Source organism: Glandiceps talaboti, chromosome 20, assembly GCF_964340395.1.
Source record: "Glandiceps talaboti chromosome 20, keGlaTala1.1, whole genome shotgun sequence".
Taxonomy (NCBI): domain Eukaryota; kingdom Metazoa; phylum Hemichordata; class Enteropneusta; family Spengelidae; genus Glandiceps; species Glandiceps talaboti.
In genome coordinates this window covers 5,073,783-5,097,625 of record NC_135568.1, presented here as the reverse complement: position 1 = coordinate 5,097,625, position 23,843 = coordinate 5,073,783, and the positions used below count along the sequence as shown (strand labels likewise).

The 23,843-nt window shown below is 35.9% G+C and overlaps 1 protein-coding gene across 11 annotated transcripts in view; it reads right to left on the bottom strand.

Moving 5' to 3' along the window:
• Nucleotides 1-1,255: 1,255 nt before the first annotated feature.
• The window catches only part of LOC144450491 (uncharacterized), a 32,319-nt gene continuing 9,731 nt past the window's right edge, over nucleotides 1,256-23,843 (bottom strand). For 3 of the 11 annotated variants that reach the window (XM_078141117.1, XM_078141119.1, XM_078141120.1), the window contains exons 2-16: nucleotides 16,981-17,082; nucleotides 10,866-10,951; nucleotides 10,553-10,646; nucleotides 9,990-10,237; nucleotides 9,251-9,373; nucleotides 8,727-8,753; nucleotides 7,059-7,130; nucleotides 6,780-6,851; nucleotides 5,929-6,009; nucleotides 5,187-5,220; nucleotides 4,904-5,025; nucleotides 4,273-4,452; nucleotides 3,854-3,947; nucleotides 2,656-2,758; nucleotides 1,256-2,037 (exon numbers count right to left, since the gene is read on the bottom strand). In XM_078141117.1, coding sequence (XP_077997243.1) covers nucleotides 1,944-2,037; nucleotides 2,656-2,758; nucleotides 3,854-3,947; nucleotides 4,273-4,452; nucleotides 4,904-5,025; nucleotides 5,187-5,220; nucleotides 5,929-6,009; nucleotides 6,780-6,851; nucleotides 7,059-7,130; nucleotides 8,727-8,753; nucleotides 9,251-9,373; nucleotides 9,990-10,237; nucleotides 10,553-10,646; nucleotides 10,866-10,951; nucleotides 16,981-17,059 — 1,509 coding nt within the window. In that variant the 5' untranslated portion in view covers nucleotides 17,060-17,082 and the 3' untranslated portion in view covers nucleotides 1,256-1,943. Of the gene's footprint in view, nucleotides 2,038-2,655; nucleotides 2,871-2,898; nucleotides 3,470-3,853; nucleotides 3,948-4,272; nucleotides 4,453-4,903; nucleotides 5,026-5,186; nucleotides 5,221-5,928; nucleotides 6,010-6,779; nucleotides 6,852-7,058; nucleotides 7,131-8,726; nucleotides 8,754-9,250; nucleotides 9,374-9,989; nucleotides 10,238-10,552; nucleotides 10,647-10,865; nucleotides 10,952-16,980; nucleotides 17,083-21,305; nucleotides 21,525-23,843 lie in introns of those variants that run through there. The other 8 variants (XM_078141118.1, XR_013482250.1, XM_078141121.1 and 5 more) reach the window with 8 other exon arrangements.

Sequence of the window (23,843 nt, the reverse complement as noted above, 5' to 3'; positions counted from 1 at the left end):
TTTTAGACGCGCTAGTTCGATGTCTAGACCAATCAAATCTCTCCATTTGTGCCATCAATATAGTGGTATAATGTAATAAGAAATAATGAATGAGAACGTTATCAAAATGTTTGTGACGTCACAAGAAATGAAAAATAATTCGCAGTGGTGTACACTCTTTCAGCGAGCAAAACAGATGAAACAAGAAAAAGGAGTGGAATTTATATTAATTTTATTACAACATAAAATTATTTTCAATCATATTTTGATGTTGACAAAATATTTAATAAATACAGATAAATAGTAGACATGTTTCCAAACGTTAAAATGAATTTAGAGTACAGTAATAATACACCGAGCATATGCGAAAATAATATGACATCTTACTCCTAAATTTGCATATTGCATATGACGGTTAAAGAACTTTCACTAACAAACTAGGAATTCCCGAAACCTCTCTCACTCGTTAAGCAGTACCATCTCACATTAACCCAAAGAGCTGTAGCTGTCATCTCAAACCATCTCGCTGATTATGTTAGTTTTCTAGTATACATCACCATGGTAACCATGTAATACCAATGTTGTTATCGACCCTTAGACAAGCTGAAGATGTATTTGATTAATTGGAGGGTTGTAACATTTATTCTGTTCGAAACACGGCAGTATAGATTAATGAGAACGTGGCGCAAAAGACAAGTCTTTCAATGTTTACCTTGTATTGAAAAAAATATATATATATAATATACATATATATATATATATATATATATATATATATATATATATATATATATATATATATATATATATATATATATATATATATATCTGAGAGTTATGAATGTTCTATATTGTTGACTCTTATTCCTACGCAAATGTGCAATGTTTAGATTAGGGTTAGTATTATTCATTGTTCGATACTGATTTATTTTCTTAAGTAGAGTTTTACAGTATTTTTATTTGGTGCACGTCTTAAGCTCCTACTTTGGATCTGTTAAGGCTGGCACTTTCAGAGATCTCACTGTAGCTTGTCATAAATTTAAAGCATAGCAGGCGCGAACTTGACCGTTCTAAGCCTGGACATCATATATTTTGTCTCTGTCGGTTATCGATTTGTGGAATATATTTTTGCGACACACATGATTGCAAATCTTATGCAGTACACAGGAGAATGGTAATTCTCTCCTCTGCTGTTGATGAAACTATGAAGCTGACGAATCTTTTCCTGTGCTGAAATCAATATCCTGTGGCAGTATGTATGTATGTATGTATGTATGTATGTATGTATGTATGTATATTGCCATTATTGTTGTCTTTCCTCCAGTATATCTATCCATTCCATGTGATGGTACTCCAGGTGAGAGAGTTTCGACTAAAAACATTATTGCTTGTATACAGAGTAAACCTTAGTTACTCTTTCCATTTTAAGTTTCCAATATAATCATCATTATTTACACCATATTTATTATGTGAAAGAAAACACTTAACATGTACAAAGTATGACAGAACCGTTAGGTGTTACAGAAATCGAATAATGGTAATTCGCGTATACAACAAATGTTGATAAATGTCTTTTTTTTTCTATTATAATGTCTACTAATTAGAATTTCTGAAATAATGAGCTACATACAAATCAGGTCACAAAACACTTTAAACAGTTCAATTTGTTAACCTCAATATTCCAGGACTATTCGTTGAACAGCAAGTTGATTTTAAATAGCTCTTGATCCTTTTTGGCAGAGGCTGTCATGATCAAGGATGTATCATTGATAAGGTCTGTTCGTGACAGTTCAAGCGACTCGAAACGACTTTGGAAAATCGATTGAAAGTAATAAACAACAATACAACTACTTTGTAGATATTCATCCCAATATATCTTTCTAATTTTCATCCAAAGGTGGCGCTATTGAAACCTTGAGGTGTTTATGGAATCAGTAAATTGTTCTTTGAAGTAAGGTTAAAGTTCATCTAAATGAAGGTCTGGAGGAAGTTATTAGGCATCTACTTTTATCTAACTGGCACCTTTTAGTACATCGAAGACGACCTCGGGTCACGAATCTGAGAAAAAAATTGAAAATTTGAAAATCATCACACTATGAAGAAAAAGTAATATAAATCATCAAATATCCAAGACTTCCAAATGTAGATGTAGAATATGGCACTTCTTGTTAATATTAGAATTATTGTTTATGTATATTTCAGATAGAAAAATAAGCAAAAAATGCACTGGAAGCCAAAAACATTACATAATATAACATGACAATCGTTTATATAAAATTACATATTACAGGGTTTTTTTTAATCCTCATAAAATCATTAATTCATTAAAACCTAATTTGTGATCCTTTGCATTACATGAAACCTGGAAGAATGAGTCTAAATTTGGACAGAAAGAAAATGACAAGGTGTCCTATTTGGAAGACTTATTCAGAAGTATGCATCAAAGTAAACATAAAAATCTTTCCCAAAAATGTGTTTATGTAATCAAAGTAAGATTTATAGTTGGGGGTAGTCGATTCTCTTCGTTACTACTCATAACACAATATGACGATGGCCTATTCACGATTTGTGCCCCATAGACAGCCAGTGGGTTGTCTATGGTGCCACTGCAGAACTACAGACCATGTCAAACCTATATAAAGATGCTGCTAAAACTGAAGAAGATTTCAAACTTACCCTGGGAACTCAGTATTGCATGTACGTCCAAATAAATCATTGCCATCACACTCTTCGACACCTACCTGTGCATGCCCATCACCACAATAGGATCGCCTGCAGGCTAATAACCATACAACTTGTCACAATACATAGAAGCCATCTTGGCAGCCATCTTGGATGACTCGTTGCTTGCACCGAGTTCGCAGGTGGGCTACATTTTGTACCATTTTTCACTGGTTAATAAAAGATGTACATACAGACCTACTATTTTGATGGGAACGATAACTCGTGCTTTCGTCCATCATGAACGTACTATCATGCCCTCTACTCATACATACGTGTGCGCAGTAGCCTGACTATTAATCAAAATGTTGATTAATTTATTCAAAGATGACATGCGCATGCTCTGAATAAAGGGTCACATTGCATTTGCCGATCAGTGCTTTGAGTAATAAAACTAAACACTGCCGTGATCATGTGCAGTGCATGCTAAATCATAATTGTCTAAACGCTTCTAATTAAAATATCACTCAAAAGGAAATTCGTGCATTATTGGACAACTATAAATGATAATTCATGCAAGACAAGTCAATAATGAAATAATGAAAGTAGAAATGGTGAGAAATTTGAGGGCTTAAATGGTATCTTACTGTTCCACGTCTCTTCAAAATGTTGGTGCCAAGGTTTAAAATATCAGGTAGAAAACATCCCGTCCACGAACTCGGAGCAAGCCAAAAAGGGGTGTTGGGAAGGAAAAATATTCGAAAAGGGCGGCAAGGGTGGTCAGCGTCTTATTAATTTATGCTTACAATAAGGGGTGTTATATTATCTTCTAGAAAATAAAGAACAAAACACAGTATCAGCGCAACTCATGTCATCGTAGAAATAGGAAACAATGTGAAGGTGACAAATATTCATCACAAATATTAAATAACTGCCTAGAAACTATTTCACCAGATCTATCATATGGTAATAATTATTGTATTTAAACAATTAATCCGTCATTTGGTGTAACAATCAAAGCAATCTGTTAATAGAATGGCATTTGCATACCACGTTAGCAGATCATTAAAATGCGATGATTCAGCAGACAGTTATGTGCGAATTATCCCAATCCAAGTTAACTTTTAGTATATATATAAAACAAAACCAATATCACAATTTTCAGGAATGTTGTCATGTTCTGTTTGAAAAAGATATTGTATATGATACTTACCTATACACCCGTCTGAGTCATCCAAATTGCCATCATCACACTGTTCACCGTTCTCTACTTTTTTATTTCCACACACTGGTTTCTTTTCTTCCTGCTAAGAAATGAAAGTTTCATAGATCAGTGGTCTATCTAACAATGATAAGAATGCAGCGTACTTTGATAAATTCTGTTACTTCTAAATGTGGATTAGAGTTTTCGCCTTCATATGCTCTAAAAGAAGTCTGGACAGAAGCTAATGATACACGAATTATGTTCACCACCATTTGTAATTGTAATGTAGAAACGACGTCAATGGTTTGTTCCAAGATTTGGGGAGCTCAGTTGTTCACGATAACCATTTGTAGTCTAAATAAATCATGGTGCACATCAGCACACATTAGAATATCCATTCGGTTGTCAATCGAACAAACAAGGCTTACCTCTTTACAAGGTGGACATTTGTCAGGTGAAGGGGTAGTTGATGAAACCCCGTTCATTTGAACAGACTTCCAACTGATGTCATCACGAAGATACAACTTCTTATCCTCCATACAGTATGCTATGAGACCTTCTTTGGTGAGTTTATTCATCTCCAGCTCTGTACTCACTATAACTACTTGCTGGATTTGCAAGAAAACGATACATAGTCTAGATGTCAGTATTGAATATTCATTCTAAATTATGACAAGGATTTGTGAAATCAAATTTAGTCCATAATTTGACAATCAATTTCACTGCAAATTCGATCACCAATCAAAGTTGTACAAACATAATCCCAAATACAAAGGCACCATGATTATGTCAGAAGTGTCTAGATTTGATATTTCTCACTGAGTGAGGACAAGACTTCATATTTTATATATTCATTTTCAATTAATTATAAATTTAGCATTTGATGAGTTTGTCTCTTTTCTTGAATGGAAGAGCATCTCTTCTGTTCCCCGTCAAAGTTGTTGACTTAAAGCTATGCCATCATACAGCACTAGTGAGCAACATCTGTGTACAGGCAGTGCTTTGTATTCGAGCATGCGCACCAGATGAAGGTGACCCTTTAAACGATGCAGTACATACCCCAGATGGTATCGGCAATCCGGAATCTCCTTTTTCCCCCTTCGGGCCAATTGGACCTGGGAGACCATGTCTACCTGGTGCACCCTTTGATCCATCATTTCCTTGACTGCCTTTTGAACCGTCTAAATTGAAAAGAAAATGTTTCCTTGTTTGACAAATTTATTTTCGATTGTTCATTAACACAAAGCAAATACTCATATCCAAGGAAAATCGTCTGGAAAGGAACTTTGATCATGTTGAAGTCTCAATAAAGCAAATCCATTTTATCAGTATCATTTCTCACCTGGCCCCTGAATTCCGGTTTCACCACGATCACCCTATAAGAGAAATAATCTCATTTGGTAACTCTACCGAGATACAAAATACTAGGCTTGTGAATGTAACATTATGCATTATATCACATATAACATTCTAATAGTCGATAAACAGATTAAAGGGAGTATATTATGGTATAGTCCCGGACACTACTTGATATTTTAGAACCTTTAGCTTCAAACTAGTAGCGACCACTAATGATCATACTGTGGCTTTATTAATCACGATAGCTATTGCCATTCTCTTAACAGCCATTACACAAATATTTATTACTATTATGTAATTGTTTAAATACATAATTTCTTCCAATTATTGACACCAGTACGATTAAGTAGTAGTATAAACTATGACACTTTTGAGGTGAAACTTGGATAACAAGACACGTTTAAAGATTGTGGATTATGCCTTTTTCAAATATTGAGATTATGCTAAAATACAAACTCTGCAAGCTTGAGTATATACCGCTAGTTACGTTTGTGTTGATCGTTTTTAACGTGGATTGAAATCGTTTCATATAATACTGTTATCAGCTATCGTTTACTCTTTCCCTACATTGTGGTCTGATACAGAGGAGGGGGATACCAGGTCACGTGACAGGCACCCCCCCCCCCGTCTGATACGTCATCGTTTATCTACAATCGTTGCCTTATTTATAACATTTTAATATATGAAGATGTAATTTGTAAAGATGAACGTTAACCCTTTTATACCTTTTTCCCTCGTCTTCCCTTCCTGCCTTTTGTACCATTTCGACCCATGGGTCCCTGCAAACCACGTGGTCCTTGAATACCCTGTAATATGTCAAATAAATAGATAGGTAGAGTTAAGCTATATATTGATGATTACATTGACAATGTGTCTTCGTCCTTCATATTTGACTTTGCCAACTGTTTAAGTATTTTATTTCACTATTATCTCTCAATGGTTGTCAATTGTGGCTTCTACCTATAATGCACAACATCATTTCTCCAGTAATTTTTTCTTTACATAACGATCACGTCGACGGTGGCAAATGGCTAGAGATAATTGAATGTTTATTCTTTTGTCCTTTGGAAATCATCGATGTGCTGTAATATTGCTCATTTCTGTGGCATACAGCTGGCGTTGAGAAAGCTTATGTCTTTGGTTTTCTCGAGTCTATCCCTCACCATTGCCGTTAAAGTATGTAAAATACAATTGCAATACATTCATTCGAAACCAGGACGTGCGTTAGTAACATCAAGTATGCAGGCGACGGTCTCAGTTTGTTATTCGCTCAGCTGGGCAGGACAATATTGAGTATGTGATCGTGAACATTTACCGGAGATTACGTTTCCATCACATTTAACCGCAAATCCCCAAACAAGCACTTCAAATAAGTAGTCAAAGCCACATTAGCAGTGCTTGACGTAGATGCTATTTCATTTTTGTTAAGCGCCATGCACCATGACAGCATACCGCGTGCAAACAGCTTCATATGCTTCGTTCAGATTGGCCTAACTGCACATGCTTTATTTAGATTGACATAACTGCGCATGTTTCTTCAATTTGACATCACGACAGTCACATTGCCATAACATACCGTTTCTCCGGAAGGTCCTTTAGGTCCTTGTAAGCCATCATCACCCTTTTCACCCTTCACACCTTCTTCGCCCTGTAAAAGACAGATTTTCAGATATGAGTCAACATCGATATAACATTCTTAATGAAAGTGAGTTTATGACCACCCTGTCCTCGAGAGCTCTCCCAATAGCATCCTTTTCCCGTGACATAGCACGTCCTACTGTGCCACAAAGAGGCACTGTGTTTGTATGATGTTAGATCACCTTTAAAATCTCAAAACTAGAAACCAGAAACTTACTTTTAATCCTTGAACACCTGGAACGCCATTCAATCCTGGTAGACCACGTTCACCTTGAAGACCAGGTGCGCCCTGTACAAAAACGTATCTCAAATAAGATATAAAGGCCATTGACGTCGTGTGAAACTCACTAATTTACATAAGTATCCAAAACATTATACATGTACTATTACCGTATTTAATTCTGTGATTTATGTTTAGAAAGCAATTAGTCATAAACCCCACCGTTTAAAATGTTGAGTGATTTATGTGTCATTAAGGCTGCTTTATTCGAAGGAACTCGCCATTTTTCCAATACTTTTTATGCTAGTTCAAATACTGTTCTGTGCTTTGTTCTATAAAAGTAAGGTGAAGGAATGCACAAAGATATCAAGGATTCATTATCTGTACACTGTTTTCACCATATTTCTATCATTGTGTTCTTTGTCGGGTGAAATTCAGGCAAAATATGAATGTTCAATTAAAGGGACACAGTATGTAGCCCTATGGTATTTGGTGAATATTTTTTTCCATATTACTGAAATATTGTTATGTTATTCCAAGTAAAGCATGCTAAATCATGACAGCAGCTGGTAGAGCAATTGGTAGGAAAGTGTATATGACATAAGTAATGACAGGATATTGTGACATAATATATTGGTTACCAAATATTTCCAAAAACACCCGTCTCGGTTTCAAAGCCTCTTTGTATTATAAATCCAACAGCTTCCGCACTTTTTATTCAGCTTTACTTCTAGTGTGCGTTGTGTATTTGCATTTTGTACATTGACTTTAGTTAAAAATTGAACACCAGTTACAGACTGTGTCACTTTAACGAATAATTGATGACCACAAATGATGATGTCACTAACTTAAACAATCACTGTTAATGAAACATTAATGTTTATAGTTATAGTTATAGTAATAGTTAAGTCATTAACTTTAAACCACTAAAACATTACACATCCACAGCAACACATTTGATTGTATAGCCATTCAAATAGCTTCGAGGCATTGATACAAAGCGATGCCCCACACACAAAAGTCGTGACTCCAAACATTCTTTGGGTTCAGCCAAAATTACCAGAAATAAAAACTGATTTTAATTGTAATATAATGAGTCTGAATGTCGACGAAAATAATGATATATGAAGAGAAAGGAATTGATGCCTTTCGAATAGACTATATCAGTCATTATTTCCACACTCTCATATACGTTAGTTTAGTTACAGAAGGAGTGTCACCAAGCAAATGTTAGCAAGTTAGTATGACTGACTTTAATGTTATTCATGATTTTAATTATATATATATAAATATTATGTATTACATAATTTGTATATACGTATGTATGCATGCATGTATCTATCTATCTATCTATCTATTTATCTATCCATCAATCTATCTATTTATCTATCTATCTAGCCATCTATGTGCATATGTGTGTGTGTGTGTGTGTGTGTGTGTGTGTGTGTGTGTGTGAAAATATGTAGGTGTGTGGGTAGGTAGGTAGATATGTAGGTAAATAGGTAGGTATATGTGGGAGTGTGTATGGGCATTGCAGCATGAAAAATAACATAAATTAATATAACTTTAGTTTATGGGATTTAATGACTAAAATGGATACAATGGAGGGAGTGATGATAGAAGTAAGATCTTTTTGTTACAATGGTTTTGATGAACGTTACTAACCATGTTGCCTTTCTTACCACGCCTACCCTGTAATGTAAACTTGGAGAGTTGTTGTCACTGCTTCAACGTACAGTTGTAACAATGGTGCATTTGAATTATGATTACAACGTTTATGCACGTATAGCTGTACATTCAAACTTGTCACAAATGTGTTATTTCATCAAGGCATACCACAAATTGTCTTAAATGAATATACACCTTGAGCAGATAGAAAGTGTTCATATGGACAATTCTTACATCAACATAAATGTGTGGATAGTGAATGCATACAAAATTAGATAATATGGCTGGCTGCAAGTGTCTTTAAAGTATTACTACATTCTTCCACTATTTTGGTTGCATGTTAAATAGGCGATATTGTACAATGCTATTTGCATACCAACTATTACACGTGCCATTCAATTCTATCTGTTAAATTTTTGAGGCTCTGATAAAACACTTCCATACTTCACAATCCCTTGTGACACATGAACATATTTGTAAAGCATTGCTTTTGTCCTGGAGTTATCAAAGTCCAACCTAACCTTTCGTCCCTCTGGTCCTTTAGGGCCGGGAGGACCCATTGGTCCAGGGGGTCCCTCAGGACCTTGTGGGCCTTGTTTACATCCACATGGCGAGGAGCAATGCTCGACTTGATTCTCAGATTCCTTAAAAAGAAAGAAATGGTTTTAAATTACTTCTTATAATAAGAGCGTGGTTCCGATTTATTGTAGCCCTAACAACTATAGTCTGTATACAAGCATTCCTGCAAATGAAAATTTCACCAAATCTTTCCGGATATAACTGTGTTGCTCTTAAGTCAAGTTCGCGTCTCGATTAATGGACAAAAGCGACAAATGTGTGCCAACATTTTATGTTACAGGTACATCAATGTCAATTTTAGGCTAAATCGAGGCAATATAGCAGTATGTTTTGCAACAAAATATACGACATGATGTCGATACTGTAACCTATATAAAATACGATGATACGTGCGTTTAATAAAAAGTTGGTCATCATAAGAAAATCATCTTGCAGATTTGAAATGTGTGCTGAAAATTAAAGATACAACTTCTGTGATTTAAATATGTTAATGATCCAAAGTTTGACTCGTTATACTGGAGTGGATATCAACTGACCAAATTTCAATCAGAAGTATATTTTTTAAACTAGATTTCCTTTCGTTCACAAAATAGCAGTGGAAATACTCGTTTAATTTGCCTTTCCCTTAGGAAACTTCCTAATTTTTCAGTTGAAAAATAAATTTTGCTAAAGAAACCTTACACATGGAACAGGAGTGGGTTCCGGTGAAGTAGTCGGCGGGGTAACTGGAATCTTGTTGTCATTCGTATGATTGTACAATATCGCCATCATCGACGGCGGTGGGGGAGGAATCATCGGCGGAGGTGGTAAACGTAATATAATTTTTGCAGTGGTCGTTGCTGGCGCTGGGTCATCTGATAATGCTACCATCATAACCGGTTCTGGCATAGGATTCTTGTTCTTCTCAGCGCTATCATGTACAATCATATCTAAAGTGAAATGTGAATGATTACATTGGAATTACCGGTACATCAATTGCAGATTAATAAAAAGTCTCCGTAAGAATCCAGAATTAAAAAAGAACCAGGCAGGCAGACAGACAAGCAGGCAGGCAGACAGACAGACAGACAGACAGACAGACAGACAGACAGACAGACAGACAGACAGACAGACAGACAGACAGACAGGCAGGCAGGCAGACAGACAGACAGCCAGACAGCCAGACAGACAGACAGACAGACAGACAGACAGACAGACAGACAGACAGACACATGTTAATGTACAACAGTGACTTTAATACCTACCACTACATCGATGACAGCACTCATTTGGCCATTTTATTTTGACTTCACATTTCAATTCATCACACTTCTGTACATTACACGTTACCTCACCATTCTAGAAAATGAAATAGTTGAAATAACATTCGGATTTTAAAATAAGAAATGCATAACAAAACTACAATAATTTCAAATATAAAGTATACTCGATTTGACTGATAAAATGGCATTCCATGAAAGAATTACATCAAATTATTTCAATATTGTAACTATGGCAACAATCGAAGGATGATTCGGTTTCTTAATGTGCATAATTGTAAGATTCCATCTTACGTACATTGCATTTACATCTTGAACATGGATCTTCATCCCATGAAAAGACTTCACCATCTTGGAATACCTTCTCGCCACGTTGACAATTACCTGAGACAAAACATAGGTACGTTGTATTAAATTCAATATACTGTGTAACGACTGTAGACGCTACCAACAGGTGACATCGCAGGTAAACCGACGCTCATCGACTTAAAAGCTGCACTAGCGGCAACTGGGCCATTTTTTGAAACTGTGATGTTAGCTATAATGACTTACTTTTCAATATTGTACACCATGAAGTATATTGAATCTCTTCCAACTTTCGTATGTAGCCATACACACACCACGTACTGAATTTGTATTTTACGATACGAACCCTAAAATCAGTGCCTCCTTCGACCACAACTCGTTCTATTTGCACACAAAATGTAATCATTCACGAGACACGCTGTGAATAATATGCGGTATATGTAATTACTGTGACTGAAAGTTCGTGACCTATATTGAATATTTGATGAGTACTACCATATATAGGTATAAGGCAAGTCAAACTAACATGGAGGAGAATCAAAACCAAGCTTTCGCTAAAGTTTTAAACCTGTCACTACACTACCTGTGGATAACATTTATCACTAATTAAGGGTTGAATCTTGGTCTTTTTACTGCGCATCTTTACTGCGCAGATAAAATATCACTAGTAAAATGTTCACGTTGCAGCCAGTGAAGGTTTAATACCATTGACTTTTCAATAAGCGATGATGATTCTAGCAAAGTCAGTTGAGACTCTATCGATGATGAACATAAGATCGCTTTCTTTTCTCAGCTATCTGTACAAAGTTTCTGAAGCGAGAACAATGCGAGCGCCCTCACCCAACACAAACTTCACGAAAAAATAACAAACGTTGTATAAAAATTACGTTCTATACAATATGTGGCATACTTGCGTCTCGCTGCCCTACATGTTTATCCTTTTCATTTCATCTAACAAAACTACCAAACCAATATTATGTTGAGATAGCGCAGGAAGCTACATACATACATACATACGTGCATACATACATACATACATACATACATACATACATACATACATACATACATACATACATACATACATACATACGTGCATACATACATACATACATACATACATACATACATACATACATACATACATAGCACATTCATACGTACGTACGCATGTACACTTTACCTACGTGTATTTAATGACATCAATAGACGTCTTCGTCAGACAAAGATTAATTGATAGCCTGTTTCTGCTAATTCCGCCTGTGAGGTAATACTCGTAAGTTTGTCATATCATTGACGAGATCACGACCCTTCCATTAATCAATTGTTTCATTCGTGACAGGAAAGCTTTGCAATCTGGCACTGTGAATTTATAGCACAGGGTATGACGTCACAGGAGGTCCCAGTATAATGAATGTGGCCAGGTGATGTTGTGTTTTAGTGTCGGTGACACGATAGAACATTCTTGAACCATTTCTTCCTCTGTTTTCTGATATGATTTGTTACTAAAATAACGTTTTTAATTAAGTTTTCCTATGAATCAAGTCAAGGGTACACATGTGTGTCCATAATGACAGAATTTCGGCGAATCTAGGCCGGAAATACCGGGCGGTAATAGCACATCTGTCTGTCTGTCTTCCTGACGAAACACACATACATACTTTTCCAAAATCATAATTCGGTGTATTTTTATTTCCATGTTTATGTCAAATAACTTACATGACAACCCTGCATTTCGTTTATATACTCCACATACCTGGAATGAAAAGGGTTGATTTATAGTTTCTGTGTTTCCTAGAGCACAAAATTCATTCGCGATAGTTTGATTTGCTTTCCCAGTTTTATCTTTTAGTTCTAGTGCCGCCAAAATTATTATTTTTAAGGCCCATTATTTGTGACTTTTGCATGATGACCATCAAACGTTGTTGTTGTCTCACAAAGGGGTCATGGCGAGGTCACCATGATAAAATTCCTGACTGGTCAGAGCATGTGATAGATTGTCACATTTGAGTGATCATTGTCTTTTTTTCTTCTAAAAATATACTTGCCACGGCAGTTTTAATTATATTCTATGATTGATACCGATCCTGTTGGAAAGTGTTACTTCTATTTTTACCAAACGTATACATGTCGTCTGACACTTTCCCGCCAAAATTCATCTTAGCAAATTTTTTGGCGGCGTTTTATACGATTCGTCTGACTCTTCACCGCCAAATCCACCCGCGCAAATTTGTTGCTTTTTATGTTTTGCTTTGAATTAAAATAAATTGATTCATTCTGAATCTGGAATTAACGTTTAATCAAACTGATAGACGTATGATTACAAAAAGATGTCGAACATGCTTTCGGTCGACATTCTTGAAGGTTGATATCGTTCACTAACTCGCGGTCTCCAGAGTATGACGGAGTTACCAGCACTTTATGACGTCAAAGTGGCCGTGTCCAAATGACCACTTGACATATCGCTCTCGTAAAGTAGTTCATGACAATTTTGACGCTATTAATAGATAAAAATAATAAAGCTGAGCAGCTGTACGGTGCGTATAACAGATTGTGCGTGTAGTGAAATGACACGTACGTAGATTGGACACAAATAAGTAAATTATACCCGTGAAAAGTCAGAAGTTCAACGCAGTGTAGTAATATTATACTGAAGGTTGCGAGTAATCAAAGCATACTGGCGATTTGTGAATGTCGTCAGATTTATAAACAACAAGAAAAAATGGCGGGAAGGCGGCCTTACTATCCTACCATGCTGATTGACATGAATTTGATACTTTTTGAGTCAGGTCTCTAAATTATTTCAAGCGTTATATTTTTAATTTTCTCTAACCGGGATGTTGCCTTTTTGTTTTGAAATAGTCAAGAATTTGAAAACAACAATATTGTCTGAAAGCCAGATTTTAAGACTATTTTAAGATTGAATATGAAGGGGGTTAAAATTCGCATGGATTAATTATTTTTTCTCGGAATGTCCGTTATAACAGTGGATCATCCAAAACGTTTGAGTGTAGACTATTTGATCGTAGCCCGGAGACTTGCTTTTGTCGTACTATTTCTGTCTAAAAAGAGGCAGTTAAAGGCCACTAAAATGTCTTTGCTAATTTTGACACTATTAAACTTCGATTTAAGTACACGTTATCCCGTTATATAGTAGTTTTGTGCTATCTCTATACCGGATGATGTCATGACTTGACATTTTGTAAAGGTTAAACAACTATAAATAGCGACTGTTAAGTTTGCCACATACGGTGACGTATATTGGATTATATTAGTGTGATCTTGTCATAGAAGATCTCACAGGGTGAAATAATATTTGATACTGACAAAGTGCAGACTTCTCGGTAGGCTGTTACAACTCACCCACTGGTTTTACGTTAGTGTCACGTTGTGGTGATCTCGTCGTAGCAGACCATATACAGTCAATTTCAAATCACCGTGCAGCTTTTCTGTTTGGTACAGCCACCCAGAAACCAAAAGTAGAATTTTCACATGCTACACTTTAAGATAGTAAGACAGTTTCTTGCTACAATTTGTCTAACTAACATGCCACCATACAGACATCAAATGAACATCGCAAAGGACATTTTACGCGCCCTTCATCGGGTGTTTGATACAAAGAAAATCATTGGCGCCCGAATGTCTCCATGGAGTTGCAAGACATTTAAATAGCAAAAAATGTCATCTTACTATTGGAGTGTGGCATATTCAGTTTCTTGTTGGTTTCTGCGTTGTTGTATCAAACAGGAAAGCCGAATGGTGTTGTGAAATTCACTGTAGCTTTGTTTGTCAGTGATCAGACAAAGATATCAAAGATATCTCAGCTTAGTGAAATCACATTAATGTTTTCTTATGGTACGAATTTGACAATATTTTTCAGTCAGTGTATGTGTTGTAGTTGATAAATAGATTATCTTTATTTTAAACACGTTTAAGTTTGACGAGTAGGCTAAGGGTTTGGGGTTATAATATCTCAAATTGGGTCCATGCCCCCCCCACCCCCCCCCCCCCCCCCCACCCCCACCCCGCCTTTAAGAAAAATTGATTTCACAGAGTTAAAGTGACACTAGCTTGGTCTGTAAATGGTTTACTGAAGAGAACACTTATAATACCTAACTATACGTATACTATTAATGTCAATGCATGCATTCTGTGACATTACAATTGTCTTCTGGTAGTGTTAGAAAATTTACAAATGCATGGATACGGCCGTTACCATAACTAGGGAATCTCCAGTAAATAACGCACCAAGGAAAAAGATAAGACCGTCGGAACACTGTGTAGTTGATTCCAAAGAAGTACCTTATAGAGCCATGGGTCATTACACAATTCTCAAAAGGGAATAGAGATACCGTGGTTATCAAGTTTCGTTTTATCAGAATGGCCGCAGACTGTTTATATTAGCTATATGTCCACTTAACTTTGTGGGTGGTTTTCTTTGGGGAGGGGGGTCATGGTTTAAGTAAAACAAACTACACTGAATAGAGAAATCCCCAAGTATTATGCTGATGTATAGCTTACATGAAATTAATTTGTTTAGATGAATACGATATGCTTATCGTGCGATGAAAGGGTACATATTTTGGTTTGAACTGGCTACTTATGGAAGCAACGCTTGGTGTTTCTAATCATTCTGTATTGTCGCTGCGACAAAAGGAATGTATTCAATATTTGACTGAGAATAGAAGAAATTTGATAACGTCTACACTTGTGCATGTATAATTATATTATTCCCCAATATTTTTCTTCACTCAACTAGAACTTTATGATTACGCACGACCTAACGTTTTTATCTTCGACTCGAATTGACAAGGCCCCTCAGGTCACTCGTATTTCTCCTTAGATAAATGACGAAAAGTATTTGAGAGAGAATACCATCTAATTATCATTCTGTGTGTGCTGTATCGATTTAATTTAAAGTAAAGAAGTGAGACACAGCCTAATTGGTCTCGATACCACGTACGCATCGTTCTATATGCACTCGGTGTATTGTCTGAGATAGCACTTAAAATTACGACATTTAACTTTACGTTCCTTCTTATCACAGTGAGTCATCATACTACAGTGTAATTATATCAATTAGATACAACACTGCTCCATTTGATTCAATTACTTAAACTTATTAACGTTTCTCGTCTCAAGACATCTTTAGAATTTATATAGAGAGAGAGCAGAGTGCACTAACCCCCTACGCTTGCTGCAAGTAAAATTTGCGCTGTTCTTTTTTTATATTGAGAAACTATCCAATAGGTGTAGCCCAATAACAGGATGGGTGACTTTGAAAGTATCCACATCAAATAATGTGAAATTCAATTTTTAAATTAAGAGCTGCGAGTCCACATAAAGTGTATTATTTATATGTGGCAATAAAGTTAACGCCCGAGTTGGAGGGGGTATGTTTTCACCCCTGTCTGTCTGTCTGTCTGTCTGTCTGTCTGTCTGTCTGTCTGTCTGTTTCAAACAGAATATCTATGTGAATGGATTTCGACGAAACTCTGTTGAAAGATCAACTTCAGGGTGATTTATGATGTTGAATCTGCTTTAAGAAATCTGCGTAAATAGTGTATCTCCATAGCTGCTCAAGTGGCAACAGCTGACACACGGTACACACACTGTGCGTCAACTACATGTTCGTGACTTTATTTAGCGACCATCACGCTGTTTATGATCTCTTGGAGTGAATGTTATTTCAGCTTTCCACGAAGGTGGTCAAAAGAGTTTGACAATTTTGATATCGGCATTACCAGTACCAAGTATGAATAAAAAACAAAGCAAAAGTCGTTATATTGTACCTGGGCAAGTGCTTTGTTTGACTTGTTTGTCATGAACTTCTTTCCATGAAAACGTGTATTCCCGCGCATTTTTTTGTTAATTTTTGGCGGGAAAATTTTTTTCCGACTTGATTGCTTTAGGTTGTATGAACTAACAACAGTAAACAATTTCCACTTGTGGTTCATTTTAAAATTCCTTAACTCAATCTTTTAAGCGAGGCTCAGGAGGAGAGGTCAAAGGTGACTTCTGAACAACCAAATTAGCAAAAAATGTCATTTCAGATCACAAGGAAAGATAAATTCCATTGACCTTTCACCTTTGAGATTGCCACTTACCGTTCTGAGAATTAGATTGCTGAAAATGTGCAGTAGAAACGTAGAACACCAGTAACCATGGCAGCCGATGCAGATTCATTTCTCTTTTATTTCGTCATAGCTCTGTAAAATAAAATAAAAAGATAGAAAGATTAATATTTACGTCAAGAATTTGTTAAACCAAGAGTGGTGCGTCACTCAGCGGTTAAGTCAAATGCCAGTGAGATAGAACGATTATTCAAAAACTGATTTCAAATTCTTTACTCAGAATTCGAATGGAGCGTGAATTGAATTAATTAAGGCGCTTAGGGAATCCAGTTGCAGTGAACACACACGTATAATTAATTAATTCGGTTCATTTATTTACACTGAGTTCCTACTTCATTATAGATGCCATAGGTAATGCATAGTTTGCATACATTTACAACATCATTCATTTTCAACTGATATTCTCGGTCACACAGAGAATCTATTATGAATGTACAGTGGTTAGAACGATAAAATCTATTAAAAGCATTAAAGAAAGTTGTCATGCAATCTCGCTAAATGTTCTTTAAAAATGACATGCTACGATGCACTGTTTTTTTTTTACGGGTTTCTTAGTTTTTGGCTGTGGTTTGGGTTCGATTTAACATCGTTATAAAACCACCACGCACCATACTTCTCATTCTCGCAAACCAGAGCTGTTATTTCTTCCGCGACACTACGAAATAACGGTGTGTCGTGGACGGTGCCGTAAAAGAGGGTGCGGTTTACGACGATACATACTTCTAAATTCTCACAGTTACGGTAAAATGCTTCTTTTTACGAAAACAGTTATGATATTCTTCTTTGTGAGATTTGCGGCTGAAGGACATAACTATAGTTAATAGATTTATACTAAAATATTATATTTTTTTCTGAAGATGTAAAATAACCAAAGAAATATTGTATTTGTATTTGTTTTGACAGTGAATGAAAGAGTAGAGAAACACAGATGAATTAGATGTTTGAGAAAAATTTGCCTTCAATCCTGAAATGCGAGATTTACCCGGTATCGCCATTTCATTTTTGAAACGTGCTAATTCTCCGAAGGAGGGATATAATACCCTGCTGCATAAGAGAATTGTAGGCGGGAATATCGTGAAAATCAATGAAAGTCAAGGGGAAAGTGTCACAGAGGGTAATTACAGTGGTTGCGTAAACCTGAATACAGCGTTAATGAATTTTCTTGTATTCCAGGAAATTCCCAATTTAAAACTGCTTCAAAAAAATACCAACCACCGGTAAAGAGGTAAAATAAAATGACCTTGAAGAAAAATGAAATCATAGAATGGAGGTTGTTTGTCTGTACGCAAGTAGTAGTACAAATTGGACAGGCTATTTAGTTTTGATTGAGCGTCATTTATTGTTTACACACGGAATACTTGACAAATTGAAAGGTGTACCGCTTGTAAATGGATCGGAAATGGCATTATTCTAAGTAGTTTCCCCGGTTTGCCTACTTCACTAGTAATGCTACCTACATCGATATCAGTCGCTGTCACGTTAATTAATTGAAGTATAGTATAATCGGACCCGAGAGACTGCTGCGACTGCGCACTAGGACCAGACAACTCTAATTACGCTAATGTAAAATACATGATGACCAGGTCCGTATGGAGCAAAGACGACCGAATCAACTACCGTACGGCAAAACTCCCGTATGTTTCAATGATTTGTGTGAGTCACTGTAGACGTTGCCTTGGCAACGACGAGTCATATTTCACATGTTTGTTATGTTGCTATAAGACGGATACTTCAAATATATGATACAATCTAGTAATCCTATATCCATAGTTTTAAACTCAAACAGTTTTTAGTTTTTTGTTAGTATAGATTTCGTCTAAAAAGGGGTTTTTAATTTTAAAACATCACGTCTATTTACATTTATCAAAGTTTTACTCTCAGAGGCTTTTGACAAGAATCTAACGTATACATATGTACGAACGGGATTCGTTCCCTTTTAATGGCAAAAAACTTATTTCTGACCCTAAAATGAAAACAAATTTAAACAGAGAAACTTTGCCTACTTAAATTCCTTAAAACCCACAGTCTTCAGTTTATTTTGAAATCGTGACATTTCAGGTCTTTTTCGCTGCCACATATTTCGACGTATAGTTCCTGATGCGGATAAAATTTTACGTTTATTTTTTTACTGTATACACTCAAGGGGTTGAACATACACATGGTGAATACAATCGCCCTTGGTCCTCACCCATGACAGGACACTTTACTTCTAAATGTTTCGATAAAAGTACTATCGAGTAGAGTTTCCTTTTGCTCCGAATACATAACACCGACTGTATCGTACTCTGACAAATCATTGACTATTTTTTCGATCGCTTGAAAGTAGTTTTATTTTCAAATTAGTGAAATTCAATATTTTTTTTTAAATACATAATCGTAATATATCACAAAGTGTTTTCATTTTCCAATTTGATTTTTTTAAAACATACAAACCATTATGTACCACACTGTCTCCATGGTAACATAATATAATTAACTGACATTAGTACTGGTAAATACATATATGGCTTTCACGAAACCTCATTTCATAATTCACTGTTTTATTTAGACACTAAATACATTACGTTCTGAAATACACTAAATTAATTTGCAACTTACAATTCGATTTTTTTATACGTATAAATCAATATGTACCACTCCGTCTCTATGACAACATAATGTAATTAATTCGGTGTACTCGGAAAATACAAATATATTTAAACAAACTGCTTCCATGCTTATTATTTTAGTCCTGAAATATATTAAGTTCTGAAATACACTTATTAACTGGCAACTTAAGATTATATTCAGAAACTTTAAAAATTATATCTATTTACGTAAATCGAATGAAGAGATCACGAGAAATCATATTTATATTTTGACCACCATTCGCGACATTGATCACTATTTTAATATGTCCCAACATAGACCCTACACCAGGGTAGGGTCTATGGTCCCAACCATTCACAATTTTGTGAGGTATTAACATTCTAAATGTTGTCATTGTGAGATTACATTTGTGACCCCAATGTCAGTGTACACATGAACTCCTACTACTTGAGTTAGTATGATATCAGCACACGCACACTCCTCGGTACGGCCTCGACACTGTGGCCAGCTGTCCCAGACCAAATGATTTCTGTTCCCGCATACCAAACTGCGTCAATACGGGGCTATCTATACCTTCACATGCATTCCTCCACTGACAAGTGTTATCGTCTGCGTTCATTGAAATACTCGTCTAGGGCGACAGCTATAACGAGGGTGTATTTTACTTGACATAAAAATCAAGTGAAGCACATGGCTCAATAAAAAATGATTGAAAATTGACTTTATATTAACGATACAAGACAGCGGTAGTGTCGCAAATATCTTTATGAGCTTCTTGTCTTCATTGACCTATATAGACGACTGACCTCCGGATCCCCTTACCAGACATACATGAACGAAATATCAGTCTCAATTTTGACAAAAAAAATTACATCTACAAAAAATTGTCGCACTCATACCAACTTTATATTTTTTGGCGCAAGGCGCTTAGAACAGGAGTGGAACTCTGATCTATCGAACATGGAATGTAAGTACATTGATAAGGTTTTTTTCAGTCGCGTATATGCCCGCGTTTTGTTTGCGCTTATTTCTTCACATGGGAGTAAAATCAACACTAAGGGACAAAAATGTTTTTTATTTGAGTTACTGTTTTCCTTAAAATTGAATATCGATTATTCAATGATTACGTAACGTTTACTTCCATTATATACATGTATTGAGAACATAACAGGGTAGATTAAAATACGCTTCGCGGAAAGCTCTACAAAACATCACATTCTAACGTACTAACAGAGACAGTTGAACCTTCAAAGTAAACTAATGACAATAGCACATCAATATTTCAGATAATATATTTTTCTTGATATAGCTTCGATAATGTATCATTAAAGTATGCTAGTTGGTCCCAAATGTTACACATTGGAATACTGTGTCGCAATTAATTTTATTTCAATGTCAAATTTGGAAGTAAAAGTGGCTTGTTATTTCCTAATGTTGAAGTGTTCACCAACGCATGTTTTAAGTCGTGCTTTTGCTACGTATAAGCTATTAGTAAATACAACATTGCTATAAACGATTCTAAGCTGTTCAATTGATTGTATCTCGTATGAATGAAAAAAACGCATGTTTCTGTTTGTTCAAAACTCGAACTATGTCTGGCCAAAACCACCTGAAATGACATTGACTTACACTGGAATGTTTACCTACACCACGTGAAAAAAATATATAAAGAAAGATGTATATTATATGAATGAAGTCTTGGAACTTACCACTGGCTTTCTTACGTATAGTACACAAACTCTTCCTTTAAGCGCACGTTTACTTTTAACAACATGGATTCGCATTTGTTCTCATTATATCCAGAAAAGTGAAAGATTGAAAACGTCGTACAACGTACAAAGTGATGTATTACTTCAAATATAGTAGATATTATCAACAAGGGAAATTCCACCAAAGCTATATCAGCGAGCTACGTAAGACAAAGTGACTTCGCTTTAAGAGCAACTGACTTAGTGCAAGTGATGTGAGTAACATTGCCGGAGATAAGATCACGAGTTAGAGGTCAGGGGTTAAATTGCAGCTGATAGCTAATGTTACTGTACATTACCAGTAGCAGTACACACGTTAAATGCATTCTAATAGCAGAAACGAACTCACCGGAGACGTTGGTTAAGATCCAACAACATTGCCTGAGGCCAATTTTACACAGGAAGTCTGATTAAGCACGTATATCTGTATTTATTTTTATGTTTCAGAATTTCTGTCAGTTCGACTCGTGTCCGCTGAAGTTCTGTGCGTGATTTTTTATATAGTTTCACATTCGCCTTTAAGCTATTTTTTAAACGAACATTGCTATCGAGTGCATCTACTTATTAAAATGCCCTTAATGAACATTCAATTATTCCCATCAGTTCGTTGATTAGTTTCAATCAAAATTCATTATATGATGAGGCACATTCCAGGGTAAAAGATTTTGTCGACGTTAAAAATGTCTGAGTTTGGACGAGACAGTACACAGAGATTAATTTGCTATGATAGTAATGTTGCATGCATACGTCATCCACGTCATTATGTTACATACCAAATGTTATTTCGGAATGGTTACTGTATAACTTCAAATTCTTTGCTTACGCATGACGTCTGGCAGAGCATAGTTACACTGTGTACAACACCTTTGTCAGTGTAAAATGAAATATTTAAATCTAGTTTTTTGTGAATTGTTCACCGAGAGATATTAGGTACATGAAAACATGATAAGTGCCTCATGTCAAAGTTTGCAGTGCGTGTCATCTTTGTCGGTAAATGCTTATGTTTTCATGGGGCTATAACTGTGTAAGAGTTTTCGTTGTTGATGTTAGTGGTTGTGCATTTGGTGATGCACGTGTTGTTGTTGTTGTTGTTGTTGTTGTTGTTGTTGTTGTTGTTGTTGTTGTTGTTGTTCGTGGTGGTGGTGGTGGTGGTGGTGGTGGTGGTGGTGGTGGTGGTGGTGGTGGTGGTGGTGGTGGTGGTGGCCATTAGTGTGGTTGTAGGGTTGACTGTCTATTATGTCGGTTTTATTTGTTGGTAAACAATATGTGTAGTGTCCACTGATTCTGTTCACTCGCGCTCCTCTTTTCAATGTTTTTAGTTTCTATTATTGATATATCAAATTTGCTACTTGTCTAAAAGTTGGCAGGTGTAGTTATAAATTGTTCTTACCATTAATCAAACATCCAGAGCAAGTTCGAACAAATTTGCCTGGATTTTCCTACCTTACCGGGCATCATCTGAATGAGCTTAAAATGATATGAATCAGGATAGGGAGTAAAGAATATTGTTGAGAAAAGGAAATTGCGTTTTATAAGATTTTAAATCCGAATCTATCTTTATACAATAATGAATCAATTTTTGCACATCCATGATAGCATAGATTCAATTTCTACAGCTCTCCTCTCCTAGGTTTCTTTCTGGTTGGCCGCACTATATATATTCACAGAAACTCCCCCTCCAAGTAGAACACATCTAACCCAACCGCGATTAAGAGTGACGGGTTCCTTGAAAAGAACGTTATAAGCAAACCATGTTAGTCATTGTGAGACGAAGTGTTCCCAATATCAATTAGATATCACATGCATGTTTGCCAATTTCGATATTTAAACTATTTTATGGTCACTCCGGGAAGGTTGTTTGTTTTCTGTCTATTTTAAGCACGGTGAACCGATGCATGCAATTTCACATTAATCAGGTCTACTCAAAACTAAAGAATTAATTATTTCTTAACATCTGAGACCATTCCCAGCTAATAAAATATATTGATGTATAAATGTTGATTGATTTGTCGGCAACATTCAAGGTTTTTTCAGCCATAAGTTTAAACATCCATGTGTAAGCACGGAACACAACACAGTGTAGTATCCCTAATATACCACACAAGCCAAGTTGAACGCGTTAAAACAAAAATATGAGTATTTATACCCTTGTCGTCTACGTCACGACAACTCGCGTCTACGTCATTGATTCTGTGGTGCTCGAAATATGAGTAAAGAATGTGCAAAATCGCCAGTGCAATTTTTCATAAATTATGCTTCATATTAAAAGATAAAGTTGTAAAAGACAGTCTAGCGACTCGTTGTAACAAGACCACTTAGGCCACTTGTATTTTCCTAGGCTGAATGACGGAAAATATTGGTGAATAATATCTAAAAAGTTGACTGAGTTGTCCTCAACATATCTCAACAATAGAGATACTAAGGTAGATTCAGTAGAATAAGGTACATGTCTCTGAAATCACTCTATCTGTTAAAAAATCTCTTGGTTAGTATATTTCG